Source organism: Capra hircus, chromosome 5, assembly GCF_001704415.2.
Source record: "Capra hircus breed San Clemente chromosome 5, ASM170441v1, whole genome shotgun sequence".
In the NCBI taxonomy this organism is placed as follows: Eukaryota; Metazoa; Chordata; class Mammalia; order Artiodactyla; family Bovidae; genus Capra; species Capra hircus.
In genome coordinates, this window is record NC_030812.1 from 92,565,960 (window position 1) to 92,591,413 (window position 25,454).

The following is a 25,454-nucleotide window of genomic DNA, read 5'->3' on the forward strand; positions in this document are numbered from 1 at the left end:
CAGTTATGTTAAGAAGCCTGTGCTTAATGATGGCAATTTCATATAGCCTCGGCAGATACAGTCATATAAAACTATGAAGCATGACTTCTCATTTAGATAAAATGAGTATTCTATATAGTGCTTGTTTTTACATCCCAAATTTCTAGTGTATGTTTAAGGCAGCAGTATTTATTAATTTGTTGGCTCCAGAAGCAGAAGAATTTTACAAACAACTAGAAAACACCATTTTATATCAGTCATGGGTGTTTTAAAGAGAAAAATCAGCTAAATTAATTCAAATATTGGCTCATTTTTTAAAAAATCTAACACTAAATTCAAGAAAAAATTTTAAAGTCTATTTTGTTGAAGGTAAAACACCTAACATTATGTGACCACCACTATAAATTTAAACAAGTTAGCACTGAACAGATCAATTATTTGATTCTGCAGAGATACCACGGATGCAAATTTTGTTGGAATATAGCATCAAAATAGAAACAATGTTCTTATTAAGAAACTGAGGAAGCAGAAAAACACTTGGATTTGGTTGTGATAGATACATAATTTATAATTTCATCCACATAAGTTTTCCCACAGTCTAACAATCAAAGTGCAAGCTATCGCTGTCAAATTTTAAATATTTTACATATACACAGAATAAATGAACTACCTGATCTTTGTGAGAAAATTGATGTTTAATTAAAAATAAATACTTCTTCCTGGCACTGTGCACTATCTTTTTACTGGTTATCATCAGTTGAATGTTAGGAACGTATGACTCTTTGAAGAGGAAGAACAATTTTGTCAATCAATCTAAGCTGACATATGTCAGTCATGAACTGTTTTATAAATAAGACTTTTAAATATTGGCTTTTTTTTTTTTTTTTTGAAAATCAGTTGAAAAATCTTTAAAAAAAAAAAAACAAAACCCCTGGAGAAGACTCTTGAGAGTCCTGCGGACAGCAAGGAGATCAAATCAGTCAATCCTAAAGGAAATCAACCCTGAATATTCATTGAAAGGACTGATGCTAAAGCTGAAACGCTAGCACTCTGGCCACCCGATGGGAAGAGTTGACTCACTGGAAAAGATTCTGATGCTGGGAAAGACTGAGAGCAAGCAAAACGGGGTAGGGGGTGGGTGCTGGGGAGGAAGAGGTGTGCGACAGCGGATGAGATGCTTGGATGGCATCACTGACTTAATAGATGAGTTTGAGCAAACTCTGGGAGATAGTGAAGGTCAGGGAAGCCTGGCGTGCTGCAATTCATGGGGTCGCAAAAGGTCAGACATAGAAACTGAACAACAACTAAGTATGCACTTCCCTGGTGGTCCAGTGGTTAAGAATCTGCCTGCCAGTATAGGGGTCAGGTGTTCAATCCCTGATATAGGAAGATCCCATGTGCCACAACTACTGACTGAGCCTACCTGCCCTAAAGCCCCTGCGCTGAAACATGAGAAGCCACCACAACAAGAAGACTGTACACCACAACTACAGAGTAGCCCCCACTCACTGCAACTAGGGAAAGTCCTTGCACAGCAACGAAGACCCAGTGCAGCCAAAACTAAAATCAAAAAAGAAAAAACTATTATGTAAATAAAACATGCAAAGCCTCCAGTTTTTGAAACCTAGTGAACTACAATTATTTGTTGACAATTGTTTGCAAATATCGCAAAGAAGACGACCCTGAAATCTATCCCTCTGCAAACGAGAGGGATGGAACAAATTAAAAGAGATTTCAACCCGTGTACAGGCTTAATTTTAAAATTCTAAAATTGTACTTGGGAATATCTCAACCTACCTGATTTGATTAATCATTGTGTAAGTGTTTCTCAGGTGGCACTAGTGGCAAAGAACTCGCCTGCCAACACAAGAGATGTAAGAGACTAAGGTTCAATCCCTGGGTTGGGAAGATCCGTTGGAGAAGGGAATGTATTCTTGCCTGGAGAATCCCATGGACAGAGGAGCCTGGCAGGCTACAGTCTATGAGGTCGCAAATAGCCAAACACGACTGAAGTCCCTTAGCATGCATACCTATCACTGTGTAACAAACTACCTCAAAATGTCATGCCTAAAAACAGCAATTCTTTTATGATTTCTCCTCACACTATTGGTTGACTGGGCTGAGCAGGGCGGTTCTGTTGCTGCTCTCACTTGAGATCAGCAACTTGTGACCACAGCCAGATGGTGATGGGGCTGCACTCCCAAGTCCTGTGCCTCAGAGGGAGTGGCAGGAGCCTGGCCTCTGCCAGGGCACCTCCATGTAGGTCCAGACATCCCTTTCTTCACCATTTCCACCAGGGCAGCTGAACTTCCCAGAGAGCTGCTCAAGGCTCCCCAATCATACCACAGCTGTTAATCACTTCTGTTTGGTTACAGGGAGTCTCAGGGAGAGTGTGAATCAGTGCAGTGGAGGACAATACAAAGACATCGATTTCAGAGACCTGGTCCCTCTTTGGAGACTGGCTACCACAAGTTCCAACATTAAACTCAATACATTGATATTCTGTACTGGAAAGAATTTAAATGGGGGTTCTACACCTAATTCCAATGTGGGGAGAAGCAGCTTTTTTATACCACCATGCAATGCTTAAGACACCAATGTAAGATGAATTATCCTACAATTCATCTAAGTTATGACACTAACTATCCAGAGGTATTTTCATCAGATTCCCCAGGTTAAGAGCTCAGTCCCACAAGACTGCCCAACCCCCAACCCCACCCCACTAAACTTTAGACCCCAGGTGCAAGTCCAGGTAGGTTATCACACAAGCTTCCAACTTACCATTGGAGGTTCCAATTAATCTGAATTCGATTGATCTGCTAGAGCGGTTCAGAAGACTCAGAGAAATATTTTGCTTACTAGATTATCAGTTTATTATAGAAGGATGTAACTGAGAAACAGCCAGATGAAAACATGAAAACGATGCAAAGGGAAAGGTTCAAGAAAGGGCAAAGAGCTTCCAAGTACTCTCCAAGGGATCCTGAATCACCCTGAATCACCACATGTTTCCCACCCAGAAACTCTCCAAACCCCACCCTTTTGGGATTTTATGGAGACTTCACTACATAGGCATGACTGATTAAATCACTGCTCACAGATGACTGAACTCAACCTCCAGCCCTTCTCCCTAACCCGGAGGTCAGCTGGGGGAGTGAGACAGGAAGTTCCAACTCCCCTGGGGGAGAATAGATACATGTATATGTGTGGCTGAGTCCCTTCTCTGGTCACCTGAAACTATCAAAACATTGTTTGCTAATTGGCTATGACCTCTCAGCAGACACTGAATCTACCAGGTGCCTTGATGCGTGTATGCTAAGTCACTTTAGTTGTGTCCAACTCCGTGTGACCCCATAGACTGCAGCCTGCCAGGCTCCTCTGTCCATGGGATTCTCCAGGCAAGAATACTGTAGCAGGCTGCCATTTTCTTCTCCAGGGGACCTTCCTGACTCAGAGATCAAACCCAGGTCTCTTATGTCTACCTGCACTGGGCGGAGGGTTCTTTACCACTAGTGCCGCCTGGGATGCACATAGTCATACCCCAATGGGCTATATTCCAATACAAAATAAAAAGGCAAAAAAATAAATAAATAAATAAAGTTCCAACTCTCTAACCAGTGGTTGGTTCTCCAAGCACCAGCCCTGATACTTAGCTGAGGCCCCAAAGTCACCTCATTAAATAACCCAGGGATTGAACCCAGGTCTCACATTGCAGGGGGATTCTTTACCATCTGAGCCACCATGGAAGTCCCATTAATGTAACAAGACACCTTTACAGCTCTCATCACAAGAAATCCAAAGAGTTCAGGAGCTCTGTGCCAAGAAGAATAGATGAACACCAAATATATATTTCTTATTATAAATCACAATACCACAAAAATGAAATTGAGACAGCCTGTGATTTTGTAGTATATGAATTTAGTAAAACATTCAAAGAAAATCAAGACCTCTTTTTTGACAAGATTTGTCTTATGAAAAGTGAAAGTCACTCAGTCGTGTCCAACTCTTTTCGACTCCATGGACTATACAGTCCATGGAATTCTCCAAGCCAGAATATTAGAGTGGGTAGCCTTTCCCTTCTCCATGGGGTTTTCCCCAGCCAGGAATCGAACCAGAGTCTCCTGCACTGCAGGCAGGTTCTTTATCAACTGAGCTATCAGGGAAATGGAGCAAAATACATTAACTGTTAAACTATTTGTACTAAAATATTTACATATTTCAATATTTAAAAAATGAGAATTGAGAATGGTCTCCATTTATACAATCTGTTGTAAGTGTACCAAGTACCAAGCATTTGTAAATATTTTCTCAATTAAAAATATTATGTTCCACACAGAAAAATCAACTGATTGTGTCAAGGATCTCAAATTTAAGAAACATAAAATGAAAGTATGAAAAAATTGCTGGACATTTTCATACTTTAAGAAATTTTAAAAAACTACTCTTCAGTGCTCACTTTGGCAGCACATATACTAAAATTGGAACGATACAGAGATTAGCATGGCCCCTGCACAAGGATGACACGCAAATTCGTAAAGCGTTCCATATTTTTACATTTCTCCAAAGAAGACATACGGATGGCTAACAAACACATGAAAAGATGCTCAACATCACTCATTATCAGAGAAATGCAAATCAAAACCACAGTGAGGTACCACTTCACACCAGTCAGAATGGCTGTGATCCAAAAGTCTGTAAGCAATAAATGCTGGAGAGGGTGTGGAGAAAACGGAACCTTCCTACACTGTTGGTGGGAATGCAAACTAGTACAGCCACTATGGAGATTCCTTAAAACATTGCGAATAGAAGTGCCTTATGACCCAGCAATCCCACTGCTGGGCATATACACTGAGGAAACCAGAATTGAAAGAGACACATGTACCCCAATGTTCATCGCAGCACTGTTTATAATAGCCAGGACATGGAAGCAACCTAGATGTCCATCAGCAGATGAATGGATAAGAAAGCTGTGGTACATATACACAATGGAGTATTACTTAGCCGTTAAAAAGAATACATTTGAATCAGTTCTAATGAGATGGATGAAATTGGAGCTGATTATACAGAGTGAAGTAAGCCAGAAAGAAAAACACCAATACAGTATACTAACACATATATATGGGATTCAGAAAAATGGCAATGATGACCCTGTATGCAAGACAGCAAAAGAGACACAGATGTGTAGAGCGGACTTTTGGGCTCAGAGGGAAAGGGAGAGGGTGGGATGATTTGGGAGAATGGCATTGAAACATGTATACTATCATGTAAGAAACGAATCGCCAGTCTATGTCCGATGCAGGATACAGGATGCTTGGGGATGGTGCATGGGGATGACCCAGAGAGATGTTATGGGGAGGGAGGTGGGAGGGGGGTTCATGTTTGGGAACGCATGTACACCCATGGTGGGTTCATGTAAATGTATGGCAAAATCAATACAGTATTGTAACATAAAATAAAGTAAAAATTAAAAATTAAAAAAAAGAAAAAATTACTCTTCAAAAAACTACCAATGGCATGATATCAGAGACTTATACAACTAAGAAACTAAAGCTGAGTAATTATTCAACTTACACTATAGTGCTAAAATAATTTATACAAATACATTTTTATTTGTGCATGTGAATATATACTATTTAACAATGAATTTTTTACAGGTTTTTTAAAAAATGTAAGAGTTGGACCACAAAGAAGGCTGAGCACTAAAGAACTGGTGCTTTCAAACTGTGGTGCTAGAGAAGATTTTTGAGAGTCCCTTGGACAGCAAAGAGATCAAACGAGTCAATCCTAAAGGAAATCAACCCTGCATATTCATTGGACGGACTGGTGCTGAAGCTGAAGCTCCAATACTTTGGTCACCTGATGTGAGGAGCCAGCTCATTGGAAAAGACTCTGATGCTAGGAAAGACTGAGGGCAGGAGCAGAAGAGGTGACAGAGGATGGATGGTTGGATGGCATCACAGACTCAATGCACATGAGTCTGAGCAAACTCTGGGAGATAGTGAAGGACAGGAAAGCCTGGCATGGTGCAGTCCATGCAGTCGCAAAGAACAGACACACTTAGTGACTGAACAAAGAACAAATCAAGTCTTAGATTTGTGATGGTTAATTTTATGCATCAACTTCACTGGGCCTCAAGGTGCCCAGATATGTGATTAAACATTATTTCTGCACGTGTCTTGTGAGGGTGTTTAATGGATGGGGTCAAGGCCTAAACTGGTGGATGGAGTAAAGCATATTGCCCTCCCCAAGGTGCGTGGACTTCATCCAATCTAATGAAGAAAGACCTGAATAGAATAAAAGGCTACACACACACACACACACACACACACACACACATACACACATACACATATGTGTGTATGGCTAGGTATGTATCTATCTGTCTATCCATCTACCTACTACTGGTTTTAGTAGACTAATATAAGATATAACTTCCAACTTAAAATATAGAAGATACAGAAGTAAGTTAAACGACATCATGAGGAAATAATCAGATAAATCTAGAAGCTGGGTCAATCCACAGGTCTCATAACCTAGCATCATCAAACAGCAATTTATTTTGTAGCAATAATTAACATACAGAAAATATAGAAACCAATATGAAAAGCTTGTAATAAGAAACTGATTCACAACTATAAAATAGCAGACTAAGAGTTATGTTTTTTCCTTCCCAAACTTTAAAATCTAAGTATCTGGGACTTCCCTGGCAGTCCAGTGGTTAAGACTCTGAGCTTCCAGTGCATGAAGCTCCATCCATCCCTGGTGGGGGAACTAAGATTCTATATGCTGTGCTCTGCAGCACAACCAAATAAATAAATAAATAAATATTTAAAATATAATAAATAAAAGTGGTGTATAGCATACACTACACTTTTTAAAATGTAAATATTTAACCTCCTACTAATACAAATGTGTAAATCACATTACACTGAAACTCACTTATATAGGTATGTAAAAACTAAACTATACATTTAGGATTAGAACATTCTGCCTGGAGAATCCCATGGACAGAGAAGCCTGGCGGACTACAGTCCATGGTGTTGCAAAGAGTGACTGGAGTGACTTAGCAGCAGCACCCAGTCTGCACGCTTTACCCTCCCCCAATCCTAATTCATATGTTGAAACCTAATCACCAAAGTAATTGTATTCAGAAGTTAGGCCTTAGGAGGTGACCAGGTCATGAGATGGAGCCATCACAAATAGGATCACTGCTCTTATAAAAGAGGTCCCAGAGAGATCCCCTGACCCTTTGCCATGTGAGTTTATAGTGAAAACACAGCCACCAATGAGGAGACCGGTTCTCATCCAACATCAAATTTGCCAGCACCTTGATCTTGGACTTCCCAGCTTCCCAAACTATGAGAAATAAATTTCTGTTTCTTATAGGCTGCACATTCCACGGTACTTCCGCTACAGCATCCTAAACATATATCAACAACATTTGTTTTTAAAAATTACAGTGAAACTCTACAGGTTAAAATATCATAGCAGTGGGTGCCCATGTTTTTAAATTCACCTCAATGTTATTTACAAAGCTAACACATTTTTCACTTATAAAAATATCTTTAACTTGACATCCATCAATTGTCTTTCTAAGCTCTCCTCCAAAGAGTTCTGTTAGCACTAACAGTATTATTTGCCATAATAAAACTGGTATCAACCAATGACTGACCTCCCTGGGCAAAGAACAGCAGTTTTTCCTTTGTACTCTTTTTGCTATTGTTTAAATATGTTGAAATCTATGAAAAAAGCAATACTTTTTACTCTGTTGGCATTTTTCTTAAACCCTTAAGGGAAGCATTATCAAAAGGTTTTTCAGAAACTAAGCTGATATTTCTCCAGGTTCCCAGTATGAAGCATTTCATTAACTAGTTCAAAGAACTCTTAACCTGCCAGGTTGGGACCATATAGCTTTCCTCAGCAGTCTACATATCAAAGTTGTTTGAGAAATATACTGTTGGCTTGAGCCAAGAAGTCAAAGAAAGAGGCAGTTAAAATATCCAATAGTTCCCCGCCCTTTTCGTTTTTAATTTACTAGAGTTCTGAGTGAGTTCACTGTAAAACTTAAACAGCACAGTGGTAACACAACCAAACCCGCAGGCCATCTACTGAGGCCTTGTACTAGATTGCCAAGGATAGAGATTAACCAAAGTGTAAGGAGTATCAGCTCTGGAGACATAGCAGTGCCCTGCAAGAAAGGAATTCTAGCTTCTGGTTCTATGATATGAGCATCACTGGGTCTGGAGCTGGAAAACCATGGATGGCTGCTTACGGACCATTGCCTCCGTGTCAGGCACTTGTTAGCTACCTCACAATGTTTTTATAGTACAGCTGGTATGATGATGCAGGTCTTCTGTGATTAACTTACCCACCAAGATAGAAAGCCATTGCTGACAAGGAGGAAACAGCCAGCTTGGTGTGACAGTCATCATTCAATGGATCTGAGCAGGAATGCTAAACAGAGGGCGTGACAGTGCAGAACAAGGCAGGAGCTTGGGTTCTGGCTCCAAATCCATCACTATGAGAAGACCAGGACAGCCAGGAAGATCCAACAAGTCCACCTGTGCTGATTAGCAGAAATGAACTACAAGTCAAGGAGAGGGAGGACATTTCACATACTGGGTGCAAAATGAATAAAGACCAAATATGGGAATGGTGATGGCTTGTTCACAGAACAATTAAAATGACCAAAAGTTCTGTTTGGGAGTAAAGATACAGCGGCATAGGTAAGGTGCTATGAAGTCACAGGGAATCTTGAAATTTAGCCAGAGGACTCCACATGTGACGTACTGGAGAACTACTATGAATTTATTTGATCAGTTGGTATGTTAGACATAATAGAAAGGCCAGGGGCGGTGGGAGAAGGATCTATAGCCCAGTTTCGGCAACTGTATAATGAACACATGTGTGCACGCTAAGGCACTTTGTGTGTTAGTTGCTCAGTCATGTCTGACTCTTTGCAACCCCATGGACTATAAGCCCACCAGGCTCCTCTACCCACGGGGATTCTCCAGGCAAGAATACTGGAGTGGGTTGCCATTTCCTTATCCAGAGGAATTTCCTGACACAGGAATTGAACCCAGGTCTCCCACATTGCAGGCAGATTCTTTACTATCTGAACCACCAGGGCCAATCCCAAGTCACTTTAGTTGTGTCCAACTCTTTGTGACCCTAAGTCCTATAGCCCATCAGGCTCCTCTGTCCATTGGATTTCCCAGGCAAAAATATCGGAGTGGGTTGTTGGCAGGCAGGTTCTTTACCACTAGCACCACCTGGGAAGCCTCATAATGAACACTTACTTTCTCAAAATCTGGGAGGGAAAAAATAAAAGTTAGTTTAAAATAGTTAAAAGAAATGGCTAAATGGGAAAAAGAAATAGGGCCAAATGGGTAGGCTCTTTTGCCTTTGATATCAAATGATAATGTCAAATGAAGATACAAATAAAATGGGGACATTCTGAAGATGTTTAGAACGAGGATAACTTGGAACATTTACATATATTCTCTAATATATGACTGCGAAAACTTGAAGATAGATCACAGGGGAAATAAAAAGGAATCTGCATTCAAATCAGCTAGAAACAGATTTAGTAAGCCCTATCACACTAGGTGGACTTCCCAGTTGGTGCTAATGGCAAAGAACTTGCCTGCCAATGCAGGAGATGTACGAGACGAGGGTTCGATCCCTGGGTCAAGAAGATCCACTGGAGGAGGGCATGGCAACCCACTCCAGTATTCTTGCCTGGAGGATCCCATGGACAGAGGAGCCTGGTGGGTTGCAGTCCATGGGATCACAAAGAGTCGGACACGACTGAAGAGACTTAGCACAGCACAGCACATCACACTAGATGCTAAAATTACTGAGTTGGCCAAAATTATAGCTATGTTGCAACCAAAAGATGTGAAAATAAGAGTAGAAATAGGACCTTAGGTCTTATTCTACCTTTTTAATGAGTAAACAAGGGACACAGTGCTATGAAAGTTTAAGAGAAAGTGAGGATCTGCACTTCCCAGGCCATCTAGTGGTTAAGACTTCAAGTTCCGATGCAGGGGGCACAGGTTTGCGCCCTAGTCAGGGAACTAAGGTTTCACATGCCACAAGGTGCAGCCAAACCGGAAAAAAAAAAAAAAAAAAAAAATCCCTCTTTAAAAAAGAGAGAAAGTGAGAGTCTGCTGGTGCAGGAACTAAAAAAATGCCATGCTGAAAGAATCACCCCAACAGCTGTGAAAGGGAAGAGATAAGGGGAGGGTGGGGCAGCTGAGAAGGCAAAGAACTGCATTCTAAGTGAGACCCTAGGGTGGAAGAATTCAATTCAAATATAGTTTCAGTTCAGTTCAATTGCTCAGTAGTGTCCGACTCCTTGCGACCCCATGAATCGCAGCATGCCAGGCCTCCCTGTCCATCACCAACTCCCAGAGTTCACCCAAACCCATGTCCATCGAGTCGGTGATGCCATCCAGCCATCTCATCCTCTGTCATCCCCTTCTCCTCCTGCCCCCAATCCCTCCCAGCATCAGGGGCTTTCCCAATGAGTCAACTCTTCGCATGAGGTGGCCAAAGTACTGGAGTTTCAGCTTCAACATCAGTTCTTCCAGTGAACACCCAGGACTGATCTCCTTTAGGAGGGACTGGTTGGATCTTCTTGCAATCCAAGGGACTCTCAAGAGTCTTCTCCAACACCACAGTTCAAAAGCATCAATTCTTGGGCACTCAGCTTTCTTTATAGTCCAACTCTCACATCCATACATAACTACTGGAAAAACCATCGCCTTGACTAGACAGACCTATGTTGGCAAAGTAATGTCTCTGCTTTTGAATATGCTATCTAGGTTGGTCATAACTTTCCTTCCAAGGAGTAAGCGTCTTTTAATTTCAAGGCTACAATCACCATCTGCAGTGATTTTGGAGCCCAAAAAAATAAAGTCTGACACTGTTTCCACTGTTTCTCCACTTATTTCCCATGAATTGATGGGACCAGATACCATGATCTTTTAGGGAAAATTAAACTTCTTTTCTTTTCTGAAAGATCAGGAAAACATATCGGAGAGAAACAGAAACAAAGCCTGAAAGACAGGCTGGGAAAATTTCACGAAAGGCCAAGATTGATAGATTGAGACAATTATATCTAAGTCAATACAAAAAGAGGAGACATCAAAGTTTTAAATCTGGGATGCATCATTATAATCTGCCCTAGGATTCTAAAAGCATTTCAAAAGTTCTTCAAACCCTTAGTTTGAATAGTTAGGTATACATAACAGCTAATCTAAATTTCAGTATCTGCTTAAAACTAGTCTAATCAGTCATATTACCACTACAGAAATGAACCAACAAATCTCAGGTGACATCCAGAAGACAAAGTCAACAAGCAACAGACAAACTAACAAGAAAAACTCGCAACTAATGTAATCATTCAACTCCTCACAGAGTCCAACTTCTCATATCCAATGTAGTAAGTTTAAATCTGGATTCCTAAGCAAACATTTCATTTTGAACCTCATTGCTGTTACTTACATATCTGAAAAGGACATGGTATTAATTAGTTGGGCTTCCCTGGTGGTTCAGATGATAAAGAATCTGCCTGCAGTAAGGGAGACCTGGGTTCCATCCCTGGGTTGGGAAGACCCCCTAGAGGAGGGCATGGCAACCCACTCCAGTATTCTTTCCTAGAGAATTCCATGGACAGAGGATCTTGGCAGGCTGCAGTCCATGGGGTCACAAAGAGTCAGACACGATGGAGCGACTAAGTACATTAATTAGTTAATATAACTAACCACCATAAGAAAGAGTGCCTTTGGTATTACATCCCTGGTGCTGTTCTTCTGATTATATCAACTACTGTAACAAACTGACAACTTACATGGTCCCCCTTACAAGACACAACTACTCAAATAAATTTAGAAGCCTTCAGCCTAGAACGGGGCTTCCCAGGTGGCTCAGTGGTAAAGAATCTGCCTGCAATGCAGGAGACATGGGTTTGATCCTTCGGTCAGGAAGATCCTCTGGAGAAGGGAATGGCAACCCACTCCAGTATTCTTCCCTGAGAAATCCCATGAACAGAGGAGCCTGGTGGGCTACAGTGCGTGGGGTCACAGGAAGTCAGACACGACTCAGCAACTGAGCACACATGCACGCTGCCTAGGATACTCTCCCCTCATCCTCACTCAGCTGGCTCCTTTCTTATCCTTCAGATACCAGCTTAAACATTCTCAGAGAGGCCTTCCTGTCACCCCACTTACATTAGGTGCCCCTGCTAACGTGCTCCCCCAACACCTTGTACTATTTCTGTCATCAAGATTATAGTAGAGCAGATAGAAGGGAACAGTGAAGGTTGATATCCAGAGCCACCATCAGCTTGCTTCCCCTCCACTTTGAGAACAGTAGCCATCTAGCTTATGTTCCCACCAGGAAAAAGATTGGAGGATTCACCTCCACAGAAACGGACCAGGCCAAGAGAAGACCACAAATTATTGAACAATTGAGAGTCTTTCAATGAAATAGCCCAGCAGAATGATAAGCCCCATCCATGCCCCCCAAGGCATCTAATGAGCTTTTTACTGATACAAATACTGGGAGGAATTTCCCTAGGACAACCATCATTTCTCACATCATTTATAAGTTGAAAATCTATTGTTCAGTGAAGCCACCTTCAGGCTGCAGCTTCTGCGTCAGCACTTGCTGCTTCACCTTGCACTTTGATGTTTAGGAGATAGTTTCTTTAGCTTCAAACTTTTCTTCTGCAGCTTCCTCACCTTTCTTTGTTACTATGATTGTTATTGTAGCTGCTAAGTCATGTCCGACTCTTTGCGATCCCAGGGAGGACCCCCCCTTTTGGCAGAGTCACAAAGAGTAGGACATAACTAAGGTGATTTGGCACGCACACTCATAGAGTAATTAATTGGGCTGATTTCAATACTATTTACTCTCAGGGAATAGGGAGGCCTGAGGAGATGGAGAGAGATGGGGGAATGGCAGGTCGGTGCAACAGTCAGAACACAGTCAACAATTATTGATGAAGTTTGCTCTGAACATGGTTCATAGTGCCCCCAAACAATTACAAGAGTAACATGAAAGATCTCTGATCACAGATTACCATAACAAATATAATAACAATGGAAAAGTTTGAAATACTGCAAAAGTTACCAAACCCTGACAGAGAGATAAGAAATGAGCAAATGCTGTGGGGAAAATGGTGAGGGCAGATCTGCTCGATGCAAAGTTGCCAAAAACCTCCAGTCTGTAAAAAGTACAACTTCTGCCAAGTACAATAAAGTGCAATAAAACAAGGCACTCCTATATTTCATTTTCCCTCTATTTCAGAAATGTCATTAGGAAGTATACCATTATATTCCTAAAAGATGAAGCTTCTCCATGCTTATAGACCACCAGGGCTCACATTCTGGACTTAGACTTAACATATGGATTTACATGATAATTGACATCTCATCCTATCACCTATGCTTGGCTTTGTAAGGATAGGAGAAAAAAAAAAAAATCTACGAAGCAAGAAGACAAAAGGTCCTTTACAGTTTCTTTGACACTCTACCTTATTTTTCACCTTTAGGAAACAGACTTATTCTATCAGCCTAAATCAAGCATTGGTTTTCGGCCTCTATCTACACCCTTTCCAGGCAAAGCAAGTTGGGAAGGTACATGGACTTTTTGAATTTGGAAAGCACATGTTTTTTAGACAAATTAGCATCTTAAATAAATTTGCTAATCGACAAAATTTCCCATATTACAAGACATTTCCTTGCCAAGATCTTGATTTTACCCTATACCCTTTCATAAAGACACCCTATAAGGCTTACTAAACCACATTTGGTTTTAAGTATGTCCAAATACTTTGTTAGCCTTTCAATTCAATGAACTTTGGGAAAACTTATCAGAGTTTCTCCAAGCCCTTAAGTGTGCCCAGTGTTCAAAAGGAATCATTAGACCTCAGAGAAATTCATCAAGAAGCTGGAAAACTCTGGCCCCCTGGTGGGTAAAGATCCATCTCTCAGTCCTTTGAGGAGAGTTAATCGATTGTTCTAGGAGCTAAGAGCCTCAGAGAAAACCTATTTAACTCTTTCGTCTCAATGAGAGACTGGATGACAGGCTTTCCTAAATTAAAATCTGAAAGTGTCTCAAAAGGCCTTTGGCATTTTTAACATAGAAAACATTATTCACAAAGCGGTACCTCTGCTGGATATCATGCCAGTCACACAAGTTAGTCTGCAAGGATACTTAAATGCTACAAGAGACTCACACACAACTAATCCTATCAAAGTATAAGCATAATTTAAAGGCTGCAGAACAGAACTTAAAACAGGAATAAAAGTTACTTCATTTCAGTTTAAACAAGTATGTTAAGCTCCCTTCCAAAAATAAAGAATAAATACATTAATGGAACTCAACAGTTACTTAAAACCTATACTTATTTTTCCTGAAACCAATTCCCCCATTACTCCTGCCCTGTCCTTCTGTTCTCATAACACATGTCACACTTACTTGTGAATGTAAGGCAATACACAAGCTCACCCAGGAAGATTTACTTTTTCTTTTTTAATTTTTATTGGAGTAGAGTTGCTTTGGGACTTCCCAGGTGGCTCAGTGGTAAAGGATTCGCCTGCCAATTCAGGAGACATGGGTTCAATCCTAGGGTTGGAAAGATGCCCTGGAGTAGGAAATAGCAACCCAGTCCAATATTCTTGCCTGGAGAGTCCCATGAACTGAGGAGCCTGAAGGGCTACACCCGATGGGGTCAAAGAAGAGTCGGACATGACTTTGTGACTAAACAACGTAGTTGCTTTATAATATTGTGCTAGTTTCTGCTGTACAGCAAAGTGAATCAGCTATACGTATACATATATCCCCTCTTTTTTGGATGTCCTTTCCATTTAGGTCACTATAGGGCTTCTCTGATAGCTCAGTTGGTAAAGAATCCACCTGCAATGCAGGAGACCCTGGTTCAATTCCTGGGTTGGGAAGATCCGCTGGAGATAGGAGAGGCTACCCACTCTGGTATCCTTGGGCTTCCCTTGTGGCTCAGCTGGTAAAGAATCTGCCTGCAATGTGGGAGACCTGGGTTCAATCCCTGGGTTGAGGGGGATCCAACCCAGGTTGGGAAGATCCCCTGGAGAAGTGAAGGGCTATGCACTCCAGGATTCTGGCCTGGAGAATTCCATGGAGTGTATAGTCCATAGGGTCGCAAAGAGTCAGACACGACTGAGCGCCTTTCACTTTCACTTTGGTCACACCAGAGCACTGAGTAGAGTTACCTGTGCTATTCAGTAGGTCCTCATTTGTTATCTGCTGTATAAATAGTTGTGTATAGGAACATTTACTTTTATGTTTTGTCTCTAAGGTAAGATGTAGTAAGTTATGAAGAACACGTTTTAAGAGGGGCATAAACTTATTTCCTGAAGTTTGTGAGTTCATATTATTCCTGACACTTCACCTTTCAGGCAAATACTTTTTAAACGTCCTAAGGAGAATCACCACAATTTTGCTACTAAACTTTGTGTATTTTGATTTTGAAACCAATATCCACTTTTACCAAAACAAAAATAGCAGATGAGCGCTTGCAGCAGAAATCGAAGAGGAACTAAAGAGCCTCTTGATGAAAGTGAAAGAGGAGTGAAAAAGCTGGCTTCAAACTCTACATTCAAAAAACTAAGATCATGGCATCTGGTCCCATCACTTCACGGCAAATGGATGGGAAAACAATGGAAACAGAGACAGATTTTATTTTCTTGGGCTCCAAAATCACTGCAGATGGTGACTGCAGCCATGAAATTAAAAGATGCTTGCTCCTTGGAAGAAAAGCTATGACAAACCTAAACAGCATATTAAAAAGCAGAGACATTACTTTGCTGACAAATGTTGGTCTAGTCAAAGCTATGGTTTTTCCAGCAGTCATGTATGGATGTAAGAGTCAGACCATAAAGAAAGCTGAGCACCAAAGAACTCATGCTTCTAAACTGTGGTGTTGGAGAAGACTCTTGAGAATCCCTTGGTCTGCAAGGAACTCTCCAAGAAATCAGTCCTGAATATCACTGAAAAGACTGATGCTGAAGCTGAAGCTCCAATACTTTGGCCACCTGATGCGAAGAAATGACTCACTGGAAAAGATCCTGATGCTGGGAAAGACTGAAGGCAGGAGGAGGAAGGAAAGACAGAGGATGAGACCCAATGGACATGAGTGTGAGCAAGCTCTGGGAGGTGGTGATGGACAGAGAAGCCTGGGGTGCTGCAGTCTACTGGGTCACAAAAAGTCGGACACGACTAAGAGACTGAAGTAAACTGGACTGAACTGACTTGTCTGGGATTACTTGCCTAAAACAGTTACTTGATGACATCAATGATACTTAGCCAATAAACACTTACTCTGTAGTCTGGTTATTTAACAATTTTCAAAGATGTTGATCACCCCTCAAAAATTAGAAAAAACCTTCTGGGGTGAGGGGCAGGAGGACCTCCAAATGATAACTACTTATAATACATTTCCAAAGGAAGAGAAGCAAGTCACTAGAAAGGACTTCCCAGGTGGTGCTAGGGGTAAAGAATTTGCCTGCCAAAGCAGGAGACGCAAGAGACAGGAGGTTGGGAAGATCCCCTGAGATAGGAAATGGCACCCCACTCCAGTATTCTTGCCTGGAGAATCCCATGAACAGAGGAGCCTGGCTATAGTCCATGGAGCCACAGAGAGCTGGCATTATTGACTACATACCTTCTTTCAACATTAGACTCCAGCATAGGCCTCCAGGTGCCCTAGATCCTTTGATCCTCTCCCTCACAACCCCATGTTATATTCCAATCAGCAATGTTCATGTTCACAACCAGTTATTTTTGAGCATTAAGATCAAAACCTTTCAACATTTCTGTTACATCTCTTGTAAAGAGAAAGCCAAGTAACCCTTACCATAGCTCACCACATTCCAGGCACCATGCCAGCTGCCCTACACATAATACCTCATTTAATCTTCAGTCTGTGACCCAGCTTTTATTCACCACATATTTTTAGCTGTGAAAACTCAAAAATCATAGGTAGAAGAATCAGGACTCGAATCCCAGGCAGTCTGACTTCAAAGGCCAATCTCTTTCCAAAAAAAAGAGGCTTTATACATAAGTGAGTAACCATCCCAACATATACATTTATTTGCAGAAAAATTTAACCTAAGTGGGTTACAACTACATACCCAAATTCTCAAACTGGGATTTCATCCTTTGAAAGTGACGTGAACAAAATTTTGAAAGAAAAATTGAAAAAGAAACATTTATTGCATAGCTACTCTATGTACCATGCATGCCTTATATCACCTGATTTACAGAATCCTCTCAATATCCTCTGATTTACAGAAAATATCAAATGCTTTCCATAGCCCTACATACCACAGTCTCCTGCTCTCCAGCAATGCCTTTATCTGTGTGTAAATACATATATCTACACACATGAAGAAGGAGCCTGGGATATAGCTGTACCCCTTAAACAGTAGGCGTCTAACACGTGCTAAAACACCCTGCCGGTAAGCAGGCATGGCTGGAGCTGATGCCACCGCCTCCCAAACAAACACACCAACTCCCACCACGTGATGAAACACAGTGACTGTCAACACTGCCTGGGAATCGCTGCTCAAAACCGAAGTTAGGCAATTCCAACCTCCTGGTGTATAATCAAAACTCTGCCTCCTGCAGCAGCAGCTGATCGCCTTCCACAGTTTCTCCTTAGGAAGAGCTTCTCTGATGGCACAGGATTTTAACAAAGACGCTGCTTTTACCAGACACTCTGGGACACATCACCAAAAACTTGAAATTACCCCTACTTTAAACGAGAAGGGATCTGATGTGCCAACTCGGAAGTTCAGCTGAATCAGCTCTAGAAGAGCATCTCCGAGGCCATGCTCGTCGCTGGGAAACATTGGGGAAGCAGTCCCCCTCAGGGTGTACCCCCAGGAACACAGGCCCCCCACTGCCACCCCCACTGCCGCACCAGAACCAGAAGCTCCTGAGGCAGTCACATGACTGAGCCAGCTCTCCACAGGAGCTGGGTCCAAGTTTTACAAACAAGGCTGCTCCCTTCTGCAGGGGAGGATCTAACAGCTACAGAAGACTGGAAGCCTGAGAGATCTTCTGTACGGTCAACTGTACCAAACACAGAGTGGACAGAAGTCAAAATGGCAGGGAATAGCGAGAAGGTTCCTCGCCAGCCACCCAATATTCCCCCTGGTTAAATATTACAAACTGCACAACGAAAGGGTCACTCCTTGGTGCTTATTAAAGTCACCTTTCCAGGGGAAAAGGAGCTCTCTGCATCATCGATCACTCACTCACTGGTGAGGAGGGAATTTTCTGTTCTTATTCCAGACATTTTTTTAAAAAAGGAACTCCTATTTTTGGCTGCATAGGGTCTTAGTTGCAGTGTGCAGACTTAGCTGGCCCATGGCACGTGGGATCTTAGTTCCCCAACTAGGGATCAACCAGTTCCCCAAATTGCAAGGTAGGTTTTTCATCACTGGAGATTTCCCAGACAGCTTTTATACAATGGGAGAGGCACCCTCCATATACTGCAGGGGTAAGGAGAACTTGCAGCAAGAGGCAGGTGCCCCAGAGTCAAAATTTCCCCTGCCTCATAAGCAAAATTGCTAACATGAGCTGACTCTCAATTGCCCAGAGGTTAAAGATCCAGGATCCAACCCTGAATTGGAGGGACGGATGCTGAAGTGGAAGATCCAGTTTTTTGTTGTTCAATCACTCAGTCGTGTACGACTCTTTGGGATCCCACGGACTGCAGCACACCAGGCTTCACTGTCCTTCACCATCTCCCAGACCTTGCTCAAACTCACATTCATCAAGTCGGTGATGCCATCCAACCATCTCGTCCTCTGTCGTTCCCTTCTCGTCCTGCCTTCAATCTTCCCCCAGGGTCTTTACTCTGGCCAGTACTCTGATACCAGGAGCCAACTCGTTAGAAAAGACCCTGATGCTGGGAAAGACTGAGCACAGAACAAGAAGGCAGAAGGGAATGACAGAGGATGAGATGGCTGGATGGCATTACCAACTCAATGGACATGAGTCTGAACAAACTCTGGGAGATAATGAAGGACAGGGAAGCCTGGTGTGCTGCAGTTCACGGAGTTGCAAAGAGTTGGACATGACTGAGTAAATGAACAACAACAAGTAATATGAGGGATGTTAATAAAGCATCGCAACAGGGAATTCTCTGGTAATTCAGTGATTAGGACTCTGAGCTGCCACTGTAGTGGGTGGGGATTCAGTCCCTGGTCAAGGAACTAGGATACCACAAGCCATGAGGCATGGCCAAAAATAATAATAACAGAGCATCACTACAAAACGCAAGCACAAGACAGAAATCAGTCGGTGCCATAGTGAAGGCAAAGGACTTTGGCAGATGAGTGGTAAACAGCAAAGGAAATGAGGCAAGCCTTTAGAGGAGGAGGTGAAGTAATAACAAAAGCCATATTTTCAGAAGATCACTGGACTAATGGCTACCACTAATCAAGTTAAGGGTGATTTAACTATATTTCTCTTTGAATATTCATACTAATTCTGCCACAAAGGCATTTGGTCCATTCTACAGATGAGGAAACTGAAAGAGGGTAAAGTGAATATGTCAGTCGCTCAGTCATGTCCAGTTCCCTGTAACCCCATGGACTGTAGCCCACCAGGCTCCTCTGTCTGTGGAATTCTGTAGGCAAGGAATACTGGAGTGGGTAGCCATTCCCCTGGAGGACCAGGGGATCTTCCCCAAGCAAGACCAAACCTCAGTCTCCTGCATCACAGGCAGACTCTTGACCATCTGAGCCACCAAAGAAGCTGAAGCCCAGAGATTAAATTACTTGTCCAAGGTCACACAGCACATGTCAGGACTAAGATTTAAACAGGTCTCTATGATCCCAAACTCAGTTATTTCTAGGATGCTGCATATAGAATCTTTAGAGCATAAAGTATATTTATTAATTCAATTATTGGGCATGAAATTTTAACAGATGTAGGGCTTCCCTGGTGGCTCAGAGGGTAAAGCGTCTGCCTGCAATTCGGGAGATCTGGGTTCGATTCCTGGGTCGGGAAGATCCCTGGAGAAGGAAATGGCAACCCACTGCAGTACTTTTGCCTGGAAAACTCCATGGAAGGAGGAACCTGGTAGGTTACAGTCCATGGGGTCGCAAAGAGTCAGACACAATTGACAGACCACTTTCACTTTAACAGATGTTAATAGACATTCCTATTTCCAGCTTTGAAAGAATTCAGCTCAGTTCAGTCGCTCAGTCGTGTCCAACTCTTTGTGACCCCATGAATCGCAGCACGCCAGGCCTCCCTGTCCATCACCAACTCCCACAGTTCACTCAGACTCACGTCCATCGAGTCGGTGATGCCATCCAGCCATCTCATCCTCTGTCGTCCCCTTTTCCTCCTGCCCCCAATCCCTCCGAGCATCAGAATCTTTTCCAATGAGTCAACTCTTCGCATGAGGTGGCCAAAGTACTGGACTCTCAGCTTTAGCATCATTCCTTCCAAAGAAATCCCAGGGTTAATCTCCTTCAGAATGGACTGGTTGGATGTCCTTGCAGTCCAAGGGACTCTCAAGAGTCTTCTCCAACACCACAGTTCAAAAGCATCAATTCTTCAGTGCTCAGCTTTCTTCACAGTCCAACTCTCACATCCATACATGACCACAGGAAAAACCATAGCCTTAACTAGACGGACCTATGTTGGCAAAGTAATATCTCTGCTTTTCAATATGCTATCTAGGTTGGTCATAACTTTCCTTCCAAGGAGTAAGCATCTTTTAATTTCATGGCTGCACTCACCATCTGCAGTGATTTTGGAGCCCCAAAAAATAAAGCCTGACAGTTTCCACTGTTTCCCCATCTATTTCCCCTGAAGTGATGGGACCAGATGCCATGATCTTCGTTTTCTGAATGTTGAACTTTAGGCCAACTTTTTCACTCTCCTCTTTCACTTTGGTCAAGAGGGTTTTTAGTTCCTCTTCACTTTCTACCATAATAGTGGTGTCATCTGCATATCTGGGTTTATTGATATTTCTCCTGGCAATCTTGATTCCAGCATGTGCTTCTTCCAGCTCAGCATTTCTCATGATGTACTCTAGTTGGTAAACCTATTTATCACTTCCTGATTGCCCCACTGGGTTTCCCTGGTGGTGAAGTATCCACCTACCAAATGCAGGAGACTCAAGTTCAGTTCCTGGGTTGGGAGAATCCCCTGGAGAAGGAAATGGCAACCCACTCCAGTATTATTGCCTGGGTAATCTCATGGACAGAGGAGCCTGGCAGGTTACAGTCCATGGGGTTGCAAACAGTCAGAAACAACTTAGCAACTAAACAACAACAAACAAAAAACCACCATGCATGCACACTCTCCCCATTATCAATGTCCCCCCAACAGTGGCACCATTGCTACAATAGAAAAATGTACGCTGCCATGCATCCTTTTCACCAACTTGTAAAGTACAAGCCAGTGCACTGGAGTCCCCTAGCCACATAGGGGACTAGGGGACCAAGGTCACATAGCCAGATGCTGCCAGAGTAAGGACCTAATTCTGTGTGCTTTCCAGAAAAGCCACAATCCATAAACCTGGTGAAGCATACACAGCCAAGCACAGATCCCTGGACATTCACTGTGTAGGCTGCCTGAGTTTACTTGGCTTGTAAAAGTACTACTGTCAGCATCAAAACAATTGCACTCTCTTTCAGAAGCAGAGAACTCTGCTTTGTTTCTAAGACATCTTCCATATTAGCACCAGAGCTTATTGCCTGGACTGTGCATATTAAACACTAACTTCCACAACTTCTCTATTTTATGTGATGACTAGTGTAATACAATAACCAGTCAATCAATTTTCCTCTGCAGACTGAAACTGTGACTTCTTCTTCCTGGAGCCAGATCCATGAGGTGTTGCCACTGATAAAAACCCATGCGAGATTTTCGTTTGTCTCACCCAAGAGATTTCCCACAGTACTTTTAAATGATTACCCAAAGGTCAGTAATGAATACCCTGTTGACGGGTTCATGGTTTGAAACAGGGCAACTGCACATCCCAAGGATGAGCCAAGTCTGCTCTCCTTGGCCAGAGTGAAGCTTTGTGCTTTCCAAATTTTAAAGTCTGATGACAGGTTTCTCAAGGGCGGGGCATCCCAACTTGTATGGCCCTGGTCTCTTTCACAAAGACAATGCTGAATACACACCAGGTACTCTACATAGTTGTGCTGGATGGAAAGATTTGAGAGTATAATAATGATTACTTCCTGAAGAATCAACACTTTTTGCAAAAGGAAAATAAACTCTGCTTATAAAGACACGGAAGACTGAAATATGTTGCTTTCTTTCTAAAAAATTATCAGAAGTATTTAAGTTTCTCCATAAATACTGAAGAAAATAAAACAATTTACCCTCAAAAATGCCAAAATACACAGAGCTGGAGCTACTTTACTAAATACAAGTGTAAAGAGGATTGTACCCTTCCTCCCTGAGTCCACAATACAAATTTGTAATCTCTAACAAAATATGAATATGTTCATTTTCCCACCAGAAAATTAACTAAATTACTCTTTGTGGTAGACAACACCATGTCTTTGGGTATTAGATCTTCAGGGTCTGTCCCCTCCAGTCTCTGAGATCATGAAGAATATGCTCTCAGGTCAGTTTCCAAAATCATCACAAAGACCACTGTTTGATCACATTTTTCTATTAGCCAGAGGCATTATTTCAATAAAATGTGCTCCATTTCAGATATAATGCACTTTTCAGATAAATACACCCATTTAACTGTCCTATACTCCTGATGCTTCCAATACTGCCTTCACAATATGCTTTAGACAACATATTTCAACTAGAAAATAAAAGGATAAATTCTCCCCAAATTTGCTTACAGAAACAGCTAACCAAAGATTAAAAAAAAAAAAAACTATGACATATAAAGATATTAATATTAAGGCAAAAGTGACATAAAAAGGATTTATCAAAAAATAATCTAGTCATCCCTTGGTATCCACAGGATTGGTTCCGGGAATCTTGTGGATATCAAAATCTGTGGATGCTCAAACATCTTACAGAAAATGGCACAGTACCACCAGCCCTTCACAGATGCAGAACCTGTGGATACAGGCCAACGGAATAGTCACTGAAGGTTCTCTGAAACTCCAATTAGTCTGGGTCACTCTGTCTTACTGCAGGGTTCTGAATCTGCAGTGTTCCTAAGAACCTTCTGGGGAGCTTGTGAAAACGCAAGTTCCTGGGCTTCTCTTCTCATATGGATAGTTAAAGCTACTGTGGAGGTCAGGAATCTGCCTCTTTTAAACTTTTTATTTTATATTGGAGGGTTGTTGTTTAGCCACTAAGTCTGACTCTTTGTGACCCCATGGACTGTAGCTCACCAGATTCCTCTGTTCAAGGGATTTCCCAGCCAAGAATACTAGAATGCATTGCCATTTCCTTCTCCAGGGGATCTTTCCAACCCAGGGATCAAACCTGCATCTCCTGCATTGGCAGGCAGATTCTTTACTACTGAGCCACTATGGAAGCCCATATTGGAGTACAGCCAATTAACAATATTGTGATAGTTTTAGGTGAACAGCAAAGCAACTCAGCCATACATATACATAATATCCAATCTCCCCCTGAACTCCCCTCCAGGATGCCACATAACACTGAGCAGAGTTCCCTGTACTATACAGTAAGGTCCTTGTTGGCTAACCATTTTGAATACAGTAGTGTGTACATATCCATCCCCAACTCCCTAACTATCCCTTCCCCCCAGCAACCAACCGTAAGTTCATTCTCTAAGTCTGTGAGTGTGTTTTATAAGTTCCTTTGTATCATTTCCTTTTAGATTCTGCATGCAAGGCAGCTCATACAATATTTTCCCTTCTCTGTCTGACTAACGAGGAGGGAGGTATTGGAATAAATCAGCAACGAGAGAGAGCTTCATGTCCAGTACCACCTGCAACAGTCATGTGCCCACAGGTTTAACTTCCTTAGTTCTCCATTTGCTCGTCTGTAACACAGGGATGTTAAACTGATACCTAAGATGCCTTCCTGCTAGGAAACTGTGACATGTTAAAAAAAAAAAAAAAAGTAGCCTTATAAACGTGGACTCTGTTTATTTTCCTAGAAAACAGTGTTTGACTATTCCTGCTGCTGCTGCTGCTGCTGCTGCTAAGTCGCTTCAGTCGTGTCTGACTCTGTGCAACCCTATAGACAGCAGCCCACCAGGCTGCCCCGTCCCTGGGATTCTCCAGGCAAGAATACTGGGGTGGGTTGCCATTTCCTTCTCCAATGCGTGAAAGTGAAAAGTGAAAGTGAAGTCGCTCAGTCGTGTCCGACTCTTAGCGACCCCATGGACTGCAGCCTACCAGGCTCCTCCATCCATGGGATTTTCCAGGCAAGAGTACTGGAGTGGGTTGCCATTGACCATTCCTAGGTAATGTTTATACATAGATCTCTACATCAGAGGGACTTCCCTGGTGGCTCAGATTGTAAAACGTCTGCCTACAATGCAGGAGACCCGGGTTCAATCCCTGGGTCGGGAAGATCCCCTGGAGAAGGAAATGGCAACCCACTCCAGTATTTCTGCCTGGAAAATCCCATGGACAGAAGAGCCTGGTAGGCTACAGTCCATGGGGTCACAAAGACTCAGACACGACTTTTCTACAACAGAGATAAACAGTCTCTTCTTTTCTACAACAGAGATAAACAGTCTCTCTACCCGAAATGTGCCAGACACTGAACGAAACCACACATTCACACACACATGCACACACATACACACACACCCTACCTTGTGGCCATGGGGCAGGAGTTGGGTCCACTAGGTGCTCAGTTGAAAAGCCTATCTGAACTGAGATTACAAGAGCAGTTAATTTGGATTATTTCCACCCAACATTAAAGGCCACAATCTCGACATTATTAACAGTCCAAGAGAACCAAAGCACCAGCTAAGTGGCACCTCTTTAGGAAGGGACTACTGGAGGCTGCTCTTATCTCAGACTCTGCTTTAGGGGAGGAAGGCCTGACTCTACAAAGAGAGTCAGAACTCGCAGCCTGGAGTGTCTCCACACTTTAAAAAAGTCTGTATAGTTTGCTGGAATGGAGATGAAACACTTATCCTTCTCATGCGACCACGCTGGTTTCCAGGGAGCTGCCTGCGAATGGCTGAGGCGGGTGGAGGAGAGATACAACTGCAGACACGCACACGACACACACCAAAGTTAACTGGAAAATTTCAAAGTGCCTTTTCATGCCTTTAACTCAAAGATGAACACATTTCAAGGTGACCCAATCCTCCAGTGGCAGGCAGTGTTTTAAAAGGGCCGACGCTCTCCACTTAAACAATTTCTAGTGACACGTCTAAACCGCATCCTCTGGGGCTCTCTGCACTGTCTCGCTGACTAGTCTTTCTTTCCTGGCAGAGGCATCCTGTTTCACATGAGTGCTTGAAGTCTGTCTTCCCTTCTAACAAT

At 42.4% G+C, this 25,454-nt stretch overlaps 1 protein-coding gene across 2 annotated transcripts in view; it reads right to left on the reverse strand.

Moving 5' to 3' along the window:
- Window positions 1–25,454, reverse strand: part of DERA (deoxyribose-phosphate aldolase) — a 118,076-nt gene that overhangs the window by 84,053 nt on the left and 8,569 nt on the right. The window contains exon 2 of one of the 2 annotated variants that reach the window (XM_018048430.1): window positions 8,345–8,542. The exons of the other annotated variant lie outside the window; for it this stretch is intronic. Within the exon in view, the coding sequence (XP_017903919.1) occupies window positions 8,345–8,408 (64 nt within the window). The 5' untranslated portion in view covers window positions 8,409–8,542. The remainder of the gene's footprint in view (window positions 1–8,344; window positions 8,543–25,454) is intronic. 2 annotated transcript variants of the gene reach the window in all.